The sequence below is a fragment of the Pygoscelis adeliae genome, unplaced genomic scaffold (assembly GCF_000699105.1).
Source record: "Pygoscelis adeliae isolate BGI_AS28 unplaced genomic scaffold, ASM69910v1 Scaffold36, whole genome shotgun sequence".
In the NCBI taxonomy this organism is placed as follows: domain Eukaryota; kingdom Metazoa; phylum Chordata; class Aves; order Sphenisciformes; family Spheniscidae; genus Pygoscelis; species Pygoscelis adeliae.
Window position 1 is genome coordinate 1,004,000 of NW_008824934.1, and position 11,685 is coordinate 1,015,684.

The 11,685-nt window shown below is 46.8% G+C and overlaps 1 protein-coding gene across 1 annotated transcript in view; it reads left to right on the forward strand.

Moving 5' to 3' along the window:
* The window catches only part of LOC103918020 (uncharacterized oxidoreductase C663.09c-like), a 19,788-nt gene extending 9,607 nt beyond the window's left edge, over positions 1-10,181 (forward strand). Inside the window, exons 3-7 of the mRNA XM_009325258.1 lie at positions 7,653-7,704; positions 8,006-8,193; positions 8,635-8,790; positions 9,667-9,777; positions 9,985-10,181. Coding sequence (XP_009323533.1) covers positions 7,653-7,704; positions 8,006-8,193; positions 8,635-8,790; positions 9,667-9,777; positions 9,985-10,098 — 621 coding nt within the window. The 3' untranslated portion in view covers positions 10,099-10,181. The remainder of the gene's footprint in view (positions 1-7,652; positions 7,705-8,005; positions 8,194-8,634; positions 8,791-9,666; positions 9,778-9,984) is intronic.
* The last annotated feature ends 1,504 nt before the right edge of the window (positions 10,182-11,685 follow it).

Genomic DNA, 11,685 nt, shown 5'->3' on the forward strand with positions numbered 1-11,685 from the left:
AGGTCGAGCATCTCCGCGACCAAGCGCTGGCGTCCCGGCGGCAAGTGCCCCGGGGTGGGATGGGAGCTGGGGGCTGAGCTCCCGCCCGGGGTGGGTGGCCGGATCGGATAGAGCCGGTGCCGCGAAAGTCTCCGAGGCTGGAGGTGAAACGACCACGGGATATTGCTGTTCGGGTACTTCTGTGCGCTCCCGAGAGGAGGAAAGGCGAGCTGGAAACGCTGCAGCCCCGGCGGGGCGGGCGGGACAGCTGCAGCATCTCAAGCGCTCCCGCCAGCCGCCTCCTCTAGTCCCCGAGCTTCTCGCTGGATTTGCAGCTGGAGATAAGTATGTCCTGGCCTTCTCCAGTTTTGCACGGACCCGGAGCCCTGCGGGGGTAGCCCATCCCCCAGAAGCCTTCCCAGTGAAACCCGTTACGGCTTGCCTTGTCTCTTCTACATGGTGTGTCTGCGTCCCCAGAGGAGCAGTGCCCTGTCTGGCTCTTCCCTTTCTCCACTGGACTTGCAACAAGTGAGAAGGCCCAAATGAATGATGAACACTCCTCTTAGTGTCCGCCTTGGCCGGGCAGGGACCAGAGCCTTCGCCACAAACATAGTAGCTTTTGTTACGTGTTGCTGGTGAATCACTTGCAGCCCTTTCCCCTTTCAGCCAGCATTACTGCTGCTACAGCACAGCAGTAATGTGTTTGGACTCCTTTCCCATCCCTAGACTGTTATAAATGACTGTCAGACAAATTAAAGGCACTTCCCGAACCTTTGGGAGGCAAATTGATAATGAGGGTTATCAGGCTGCTCACTTTGTGGCCACTAGTGTCCTCTTGCATCTCTAGTCTGATCCTGACTCTCCTCAGTAAGGCAGAATGCTGTTAGGGCAGCACAGCCATACACGCAGGTATCGCCCTCTTTCCTTTCCTAGGAAAACTCTAGTGCTCCAGAGCTGCAAGAATCCGAGCTCTCAACTCGGTGACTGTCTCAAACCCCTGTGTATCGCCGCAGGCATTCGGTAGGAGAATTGATACCAAAAGCCCTACTTCTGCATCTCCCATATTTCAAGGATGGCACAAGGCTGCCTTAGAGAAGGGCAAATTCCCTGGCATGTGCAGAGGCAAACAGAGCTTATATGTCTGTTCCCTTACGGTGGATTTTATTCTTTTTGGTGCAACTGTGATCACACCATGCTAGCAGTAAACAAAATGTAGCAACTTTGTTTACTGCTTAGCTACACAAACACAATAACTTTAGAAGATGGTGCCGAGGCTCCCCCTTCAAGGGTGGTCGTAAGGGCTGGCCAGATAACACCTGCGGTCTGACCGCTCGGTTCTCCAGCAGCACCGTGCTGCTCTACAGGTACTTACGAAACTGAAGGAAAAAGTCTTAATTTTGTTTCTTGTTGTCAAAAAAATCTCTCCAGCACAAAGGCACATTTAGGGTGTTTCTGAATTGAATTGCTGAGAAACAGTCCAGCAAGACTGAAATCTGGTGCACAGGCTGCCTTTCAGAGCGACTGGTTCTTGCAGCTTCCCCCCTCAGCCCCCCTTCTGCACCACATGAGCTCCTGAACAGGTATTCACTACCCTTCTGTTCGCTTTTAACTCCTGTTACAAGACCTGGCATTTGTTCCAAATGTATTTCCTATTAGTGATTGCACAACAGTGTGGTGCAGTAGTGGCACAGGAAACCAGCAGAGACATATGACCTGTTGTTAGATGGAAATCTGCCTGCTTAGTTGTTTGTTCTAAAGCTGCTTTAGCCGGTGCTGAGGGAGGTTCTCTTTTTCACCAACTGGCCCTTGTGTTCAGCAGTAATTTCTCACTATAATGATCTTGGATCAATTACATGGAGCAGCGAAATGGTTCCTTCAATAGGAAGAGCTTCCTAGGAAACATTATACAGATGGATCTTAACACAACTTGTGAAGTTTTTCACATTGCCAGGACTTAAAAATCTTGAGAGGAAGGGCTGGTGAACCTGCACAAGAAGACGAAATAGCCTGCAAGCAGTGCAGTGTGCCCGGGAAGAGTCCGGGTCACTCCTTGCAGCGGTAGAAACCTGGAAGGACTGCTGGCAGTCGTGTCTCATGTAGGCAGGAAGCTGGCCAGGAGCCACATTCCAGTAACCCCGTGGTGATTCTGCAGGCCACATGGGGTGCATCCTAAGCGTGGTTTTTTTTTGGGGGGGGGGCAAGGTTTGTCCTTGGTGGATCAGGGTGGGTTTTTGTTCTTTGTGAGGACCTCTAGGCCATGTGCTGTGCTTTGGCAGTACATCAATAGAAACCTCTGCAGCCAGCTGAAAGCATATTTCTAACAGATGGGTTTGGAAACTCCACAAGGAAGGGAAATCTTTACTAAAGGTATTGTAGTAGTTTCACTAGTATTATCTGTCCTCTCTGCAATGCATAAAGTTGGCACAAAGCTTTCTAACCTTCTGAGGTGTGTTTCCACCATGCCGCTAGTCCTTCTAGCTGGCAGAGGGCAAGCACAGACGTGCTTGAGCCTCTAGCAATGGGAGTCTTAGCACCATATACAACTGACTATCTCAAAGCTTGGATCCAATTTGGCAATGTTGTTTGAGTGTGCTATGGTAAGGAAAGGCAAAGGTTCAGTGATTTTCTTTTTTTTTTTTCCCTTTTCTTTCTCAGAGAGAAAACTTTGCCTTCACTGACTTTCCGGTCAAATCTTGAAAACCCAGAGTTCAGGTTCCTGCACTCCAGAGGCTGGCACTGCAGGCGTGTCTTAGTGCACATGAAATGGGCTTTGCCCATCTAAGTCCTCTTTGTTGACCATGCAGACTGGGCTGTAAAGTTGAGTGCCTTGTTCTTTCTCTGGACACCTGAGCTGCCAGTGCTTGCTTTTTCTCTTGACAGTGATTCAAGCGGTCTAAGTTTGTTTCCTCCCACTTTGCTTTGTGGTAAGTGACCATATGAAAAATCCTGCTTAATATGAGTGCACTGTCCCCCCCTTCCTCTCCTGGATTAGAAGATGAACTTGGAGAACAGCAACTTTGGACAGTTCTCTTAAATTCTGCTCTCATCTGGTTTGGTAGAGTAGCACTTTCCTGTTGCAGAATGCAGGGAGGGGAAAAAAGGATGGGAAGAGCTTAAATGAAAAGCCTTTTAAAAATCATCTTTCAGTTTTTAGAGGAGAAGTGATTAAATATGCTTAGCTACTGGCAAATCCAGCTCCCATCTTGGGGACAATAGTCAGCAGCAATTCCCCGGTAGCCAAGAGTTATCCAGAGAATCTCTCAGCAGAGTGTGTGCTGTTGCACAGATGACTGCGTACTCTGGAGTCCTCCAAACAGTGGACAGACAAGAGCCCCTCAGGACCTGACTTTAGAAAGAGATGCTGGAGAAGAGTTTGACTTTGCTTTCCTCTGCTTACTACAGATAGCAGCACGTCTCCTGTATCTCGCTAACCCTGGGATAATGCTGAACAGCTGCAAGCTTTTGCATGTGAGTCTGTGCTGGCAGAAGTTGTAATAACTTGAGTTCTTGTGCTGAATAGCTCCTAGGTGGCCTCCACAGAACATTTGCCTAACAAATGGGCTTTAGATCACACGATAACATGCAGCAGGCCTGCAGGCGCATCTAGATAACTGCTGCCCCTCCTTGAAAAGTACCATACTAGACTCCTTCAGCCACACTTTGATTCTGATCTGCCTTTACTTGGGCTGCTCCAGCACTGAGAGTGGAAGCAGCTACAAATCTCTTGCAAAATAATCCTGACGTCCTGTCTTTGCACTCCAGATGGACAAAACCACAGTTTTTATTAGGCAGCCTGTATGGGCTCGTGAACCCATCTGTAGTTCTCCTCCCCCTCCTGCTTTTCTTTCTTGCTCTTTCTCCCCGCATCCTGCCTCCTCATAAAAGGAAAAAAACTGACCTAAAGTCTAAGACTACACCTAACGATGGTGTAGCCCCTGCATCTGACTTGCTGAGGTATGGAAGGAAGAGATGGCTTTCTGGGGAAGCGAGGTAGCTGAAGGGATCCAAATGGCCGTGGTGTAAATCTGTTCACACTGCTTCCTGTACTCAGCTTGGCTCTGCGAGGCTGTGCTGAGCTGAATGTGGGGCCTCAGGACAGGAGCATCTCTTGTTCCTCCTGCTCTCCCCACAAGCCCAAATGTGTTCCCAGGTGAACAAGAAAGCGTTCAGTTCCTCGCTGCTCAAGAGTCCTCTACTGGGCTCTGGAAAGCTTCCAGGGCTTAATGTGCCGTTTCCCTTCCTCTGAAGTAGGAGATAGTGTTACTAACAGTGCTGTGTCTGTTCCCTTGTCAGACAGAGCTCTCGCTGAAGTGCTTCTGCACACTGTCTTTGTCAGGTTTTGGTTTTGTTTTTTCTTTCCTACATATTTTAGCCATGTGGTCTGCTATCGGGAAGAGCAGCTGAGCAATCTCTGGAGCAGTGCTCTAGCAAGATAGATGTGTTATATCAGGCAAACGGGGCATTCTTGAAGTCTTTCTAATTTTAGGCTATTGCAGTGTTGGTTTTTTTTTTTCTGGAAGTGTTTTGCACTTCCTACAGCATTAAGGTCTGGCTCTTCTGCAGTCAGAGAGGACTGTGGATTTGGGGCAGTCTGCAGCAGCTTGGTGTAAGGTATTACACAATCAGACAGTAAGTTGGCTGTACACTGTGATACTGAATAGCCTGTCTCAGAGAGACACGGGCAAATATGATACATCTTTGACTTTGTCCTGAGCACAAGCAGGATGATGTGAAAGGATACCCAAGTACCCTTTGCCTGACAAAGCTGCCCACAGGCTATGTTAGTTTGGCTTGGTTGCTTCCAACTGGCCTGGTGTGGCCAGGTCCTTTCCAAGAGCTGTAACTGAAGTGAATAATGCTTTCATAAAGAAGGCAAAGTAAATCTTGCTAAATGACAAAGACAACATAACATTCCTGGTTGAAATCTAGCAATAAATATCCTGTGTACTGATGAATCTGTATCAGGAGCCTTGAGTGCCAGAGGATCTTGTTTAAATTGGAGTAGGCTGACTCTTTGTTAATCATAATTAAAATCAGCAAGCAGGAAACAACAGATGCTAATCAGAGTTTAAATTTTTCTTGGAATCCCTAAGAGTTTATTCTCAGGGGTAACTATTCAGGTGCGGAGCACTTCTAGAGCTACTATGCTAAACACAGTATTAGGGGGTTGTGTTGTTTTTTGTTGTTGTTTTTGTCTTGTTTGTTTTTTAAATTGGCTATCACAGTAGACTAATTAAAAATGACTTAGCCTGGGATATGTTGGCTGTACCTACCGTCTTTAAACAAAACTGCGTAAACTGACATTAAAATACAAGCTGCACTTCAAACAGCAGTACCAACGAGCTCACTTATGTATGCATCGCCGTTATGGGCTGCAGGGCTCTGTTAGACGGTGCTCTGAGATCTTGTCTTCCCAGGGTTTTAACCTATTTGTCCTGGGTGCAGTGCCTCTGCGCTAGCATGTTGGCTCAAAAAAAGTGAGCACAGGTCTGCTGCAAAAAACCCTTGCAGACAACTTTGGTGGTGTAGGTTCGTGTTTTGTTGCTTGGTTTGTTTGTTTGTTTGTTTGGGGGGGGGGGGGGGTTGGTTTTGTTTTTAATGGGAGGAGAACAAGGCATTTGACAGATGACCACAGTGAGTTTCAGGAAAGCTTATCCCTTCAGTGGGGAGTCAATAACTAGTATATGCATGCATTCCCGTAATATTTTCAGAGTTCTCTGGACACAGAAGGCTTCTGATCTCTTTGATCAAAACTACTTGGGGTGCGGGAAGAGGAGAAGCAGCATATATGGCTGGTGGATTGAAATGGCTGTATCTGATTGTGCTGCCATGAACTTGTCTCAGTCCTCCTCTCCGCAAGTTCCTTCTACTCACAGTAGGGAAAAGAATAGGCTTTTCTGCAACTTTTAGGTTTCCTAACTGGATTTTTCAGCTTATATTTATATCAGGTGGAGTAACATTCTTGAAGACCAAAGCTGTCTAAGTTAGCTTTATGCCTGGAAGCTGCTTCTGAGAAAATTAAACCACTGAAGTGGGAGTCACTTGTTAACTAAGTAATTAACTAAATGGAAAAACCATTGAATTTTAAACCTGATTTGCATGCAGCAATTGTAATTTCATGCTGTTTATGTTCTGGAGAATGCTTAATGCTACAGTGTTTTGAGTTCTTAATTGAACATACTGCTTGCTTACTCACTTCAGAAGCCTCTCGGTTGCTGTCACTACACAAAACATCTCTGGCCTCTTAGCAAAAGTTAGTAGCTTGTTCCTGTCAGAGAGTAAAACAATCTGACTATAAATAAATGAACAAACCTCGAGAAGCCAGAACACTTCTGGAGTTTATTATCAAGTAAGTGATACAGCCAAACTAAAGTCCAGTGGACAGTCCAAAGCCATATAATTATTGCAGGCCTTGACATGGCAGAACTATTTCATGCCTGACTATCAATAAACAAGATAGTGTGTTCTGGGCCTTTAATCTGTTGAAAACTGTCCCATTGAGCCCTATGCAAGGGAAGGAACGTCTTCTGGTTTTGTGCTTCTGACTTGTTCCCCTTCTTTCCCCCTCCCCTTAATAGCCTTAACTGCAGTTGTAGATTGTCCTCAGTGGGAGAACAAATCTTCTAAACAAGTCTGGAGAGAATCCTGCAGAGTATGAACTGAGATAAAAGATGTAATGCATTATAGCTTGACAGCGGACATGGAGTCCCTAAGTGTCTCCAAGTGGCAAAGAAGCACTCTTTCAAACTCAGCCCTCCTGACCCCTATTCCCAAAGGGCTCCTAAAGAAATGGATTTGCTTGAGCTGGAATGTTGCTCAGTCGCCTAAACATGGCTGGGAGTATGTAACCCATCTGTTACACTTGGCCACACTTCCCACTTGGCTACATGGCACAGAAACCTAAGTATTCCAGCTTGGCCTATAAATCCAATTTGGACACACTTTGTCCAGGAGCAACACCAGTATAGTACTAATTTTCTCCAAGTCATTCTTCTGCTGAGAGGTAGTAGACAGATGACTGAATTATAGCTACCTAGCAGAGAGAAAGTTGTTCCCATGGACAGTTGCTGTGTATGTAACCAATTTCATGTGTGCTTTACCTTTGGTTACAAGAATTGACGCTAATGAGAGTGCTGGGAAACAGGATTTCCATGGGAAAATTACTAGGAAACTTTTCCTGCAAACAGTAAATCCAAATGATTTTTCTTAAGCATTCCTGTTGCCTTGAACCGATGTCTAGCACTAGCTGAGCTTCAGGAGAATTACGCTGCTCTTACAGAAGTGGGGAATTACTGGCTTGGAATGCAGTCTGAGCACCAGGTCTGCTGTGGAACTGGCAACGGTAGCCGCTTGATTGAAGACCTTTGGTTACACTGCAAACACACCCTTGAGTTGCACACACTGAGAACGAGCACTGTAATCTAGCGTGCCGGTATCTCGACTAAGCAGGTGAAGAGTCCAGTTTCTTGGAGCAGTTGATCTTGCTCTCAGGCCAGCTGCTCAGCAGGTTGGAAAACAAAGTAGTATCGCTGCCTTCAGTCCAGTTCTGAAAATAAATGGCAGTTACAATTCTGGAAGTGCAGATCTCAAAACTGTTTTACGTAATAGACACACACGTATATATTATATATATATTTATATAAAAGATAACACAAATAATTTCTTCTTCCTAGGAACTCCAGCAGCTTAGCAAGCAATACAGCAATATCAAGCTCCTCCAACTGGGTGAGTAAAGGGCTTGTACAGAAGTATGTTCAACTCAGTCAGGTGAGTGCATCTTAAGAAACTGGTCTCCTGGGTGACCAGAACATGACCTCCAGCAGCTGAAAACGATCACCCTCATCTTAAGATAACACTGGGGAAACATAATCTATGTAAAGAGTTCCGTGCATTGGCATCTCTGTGTGCTGCCTAAATGTCCCCATTCAGACTAATGCCTTAGTTTTGGTTTAGCATGTGTTGTATAGGGGCAGACGGCATTTGAACCACACTGTTCACTGTGGCTGTTCTTGGCTCCTCTGTGCAGATGTAGTCTGTGAAAACAGCATCAAGAAAGTAGTCAAGGAAGTGGAAGAAATTGTGGGAGACAAAGGTCTGAACTGCCTCATTAACAACGCTGGCATCAATGTGCTTGCTTCCTTGGAAGAAGTCACAGCAGAGACAATGCTCACCATTTATGAAACCAATACAGTTGCCCAGCTGATGGTCACCAAGGTAAGAATTGGGAGGAATGTGCTTAATCTACGGTACTATAAGAGGCTTTTCCGCTAGTGAGCTGGACGTGTAATCCAAGCATTCGTCACCTTGGAACTGCACAGATACAGGTCTGATATCAAACTGCATGCCTAGAGAGCAGCAAGAGATCCTTTCTATCAAGGATCTTTCTCTTTATTTAAATCCATCTGGTATGAGCCCACTTCAGTGGACAGGTGGGGCTAGGAGGTGGGCAGAAGAGACTGAAGGTCCTTGCTACTTACAGCTGGCTGTTACAGAAAGGTTCCCTATGGTCAGCTTGTCTGGGGAGCCATCACCATTCTGTGCTGGTGGCAAAGAGTTGTACCGTAATTCTTCATAGAGCAGAACCTGAGAGTCCGGCTTGCCTTGAACGGGCCAAGAGCAAGCTGACCAAATTAAAACAAACTCTTGTTTTCACAGGCGTTTCTACCCCTTCTGAGGAAGGCAGCCCAGCTGAGCACAGGAATGGGCTGCCATAGAGCTGCTATTATCAATATGTCCTCTCTTGCTGCCTCCATGCAACTCGTCCAGGCAAATGAGATGTTCCTCAAGGTCTACCCCTACAGGATAGCAAAGGTTTGTAGGCTTCCCGGGGCTGTGCTCACTGGGTGAGGGCAGGCCGGTGAGTTAAAGACCACTCTGAGCTTAAGATGATGATCTGAGGTTTGCAGCACTTCTTCGGATAGGCTGACACGGGAACTGTTCTTGTTCTTCATGTGGGTGGAAATGGGACCTGTGAAAACCCTACATCTGGAGCAAGCACGCCAGCTTCTTAAGAACAGGCTCACAAATGCTCCATCACTGCTCTGACATAGATCCATTTCAGAGGGACTTGGCATCCAGGGAAGAACTGATGCCATCAAGTGTGTGTCCTATTAGCTGTGTTCCTCTCCACTCCAAGCAAGATAGCAGGCACGAAACTCAACAAAAGGTGTGCTGACCTGTACGTGGTAATGCTAGTTAGTGAGAGGTGGAGTTTTTAGTTTTGTCACATCCAGAGACTGAGTTTGTACAAATAGTCAAGATTAGACATTCAGTTTCTCCTACACCACCTACTCATAAGCTGTTAATATGCTTATTTTCCCTGTTCAGAAGTAAAAAACTGAATGTTTGTGTAGTGATTATTGCAGAAAAACAGAGTCCTTATGTCAATATTATTTTCCCCACAGCTCCTCAGGAGTTTCAGATGCTACTTCATCTTCCATCATAACTTAGTTTCATCTTTGGGCAGTAAGCTTACGGCAATAGAGCTTTCACAATGCTTCTCTTTTGAGCAGATATCTCTGAGAATGAAGCCCCCAGTAAGTCCGGATAAGTTACTGTGATACTGTTACTGCCCCTTCATTTGTCAGGAGACAGCATGGTGGAGGGGAGGTGCTAATTAGCTCGGCTTAAGGTCTTGCTCAAGGTTTGTAAAACCAGCACACTAATAGATGGTTTCCACACTTGTAGACTGCACTGAACATGATCACCAGGTGTCTTGCTGCAGACTTGAAATCGGATGGAATTCTCTGTATTTCTTTGCATCCAGGCTGGCTTCAGACAGACATGGGTGGGAACATGGTAAGTGACATCTCTGAAAATGTGAAAGTGTGACTCCCTTGTTGTCCCAACCCTTGAGCAAGAACCCACTGTACAGTATACACGTCCATGTGCTGCAGAGGCACGCTATGAAACATGAAAATACATCCCACTTGGTAACTCCTCAAATGCATTTCATTCTCTTCTGTAGGCTAGTCCCAGTAATAATCTAAGCTTGATTTGCTCTAGGCTCCCATGCAGGTGCAAGAGGCTATCCCAGGTATTCTCTCCGTTCTGGACCGCCTTGGTGAAAAAGAAAATGGTTCCTTCCTGGACTGGCAAGGGGAAACTCTACCATGGTAGAAGTGCACAGTATGCTACAGAAACAGCATGTCAGCCACTATTTAACTCGTGCCACTAATGTCTGTGTCTCTAGGGTTTTCTTACACGCTAGTTGAAATAGCCAGTCTGATATCCAGCCTCTCTCTAGGTGTATTTGGAAAGTGAGGTGGCTGACTCTTTTACTTAGTACTGCTACTGCTCTGTTCTAAGGCTTCCTGCAAATACTACTGTGCTCTTAGTAATGGGTATCATCTCCTGGAACCATCTAAAACAGATTAAAAACCGCAAATTAAATCCAGGGGCTGGTTCCTCTTCACTTCTAAAACCAAAGTGGGCCTCTCGCTCTCTGCAGAAGTAAATGACCTGACCTCAGAGTAAGGCCAGTGTAGGCTGTCAGATTCCAGTATGTTCAGTCTGCTGGAGACATGTATCTGGAAAAGGTCCTTAGGTTTCCTTCAGTCCTAACTGAGCCAAGGCTGAAATTGCCCAGCTCTAAACTACGTGGATTTGGTACTTCTGTAAATTCCTCAGCAACCTCTGAGTGTCCCCAGGTTGACAGCACACACCAGGCACTTGCTTTCGTCCCAGTGGGTGACTAACATCCTGATATGGGGGTGGGAATGTTGTTTTGTACATAAACTTCTAAAATGTCTTCAATAAAGTCTTGTTTAAACAAATAGTCTGTTTACTAAACTACTTCAGTTAATTTCTCTGTATGTAGGTTTCTCTTCGTAGGTTTCTCTTCCCTGACCGGAGAACTGTACTTCTGCCTTGCAGGAAGAAACTCTAACCATTGCTGTCTCCTTGGGGCTAGATGGGTTTAACGTGGTGGGGTGTACCTGAAACTGAGGCAGGCCCTTGTTCTGGTCTGAAATACTAAAAGCGTCTGGTGAAAGACCAGCGTTCTGGCTGAGGCAGGGATAAAAGCAGGAAGTTGTTTGAAGTCTGGGGTTGGCTTCAGCATCGCTCCCTCATGCCAGCTGATTAGGCACTTTCATGCTGTGCCAAGGTGGTGGGTTCTGTACCAACTGAGAAAAGACAAACAACAGCCAGGTAAGCGGGAGAGACAGGTGTGGCTGGTCCTGGGCAGCAGCCGAGACCTGCCCTTGGATGCAGCTGCGGGCCTGTAAGGGAGAGGTGTCTAGCTGGTTTCTGTGATCCCCACGTTGACAGGGATGTAGTGTCTCACTGTAACGAACTGCTTGTTATGCCACGGTTCTGTGCTCATTTTAGCGATGTGCTGAGCAGGTGAACGAAATGCAGTGCTTTCCTATCAGCTGAAAGCCATTGGCTTTCCATCTCAAAGCGTGACTGCAGTATCAGCGCAAACCTGATAGGTCAGGGGCAAGCTCGGTTTGAACTGTTTGGTTTGAATGGCACGTCGGATGCTGGGCGGGGGAAAAGGGGCCGACGTGCCTTCTGCGGCCTGCTGGAACCAGGCCCTGCTCCACGATTCAGAGGGTTGAGCGGGAGAGAAGAGATGGCTGGGGGGAAGGAGACGGCCTGTTTGCGAAAGCCTCGCAAGCGCTTCCCCCCCTGGGTGCTCCGGCCCGGCACGAGGCCGCAACCCGGGGCCCTGTCCCTGCCCGACCCCCCCTGCTGTGGGGG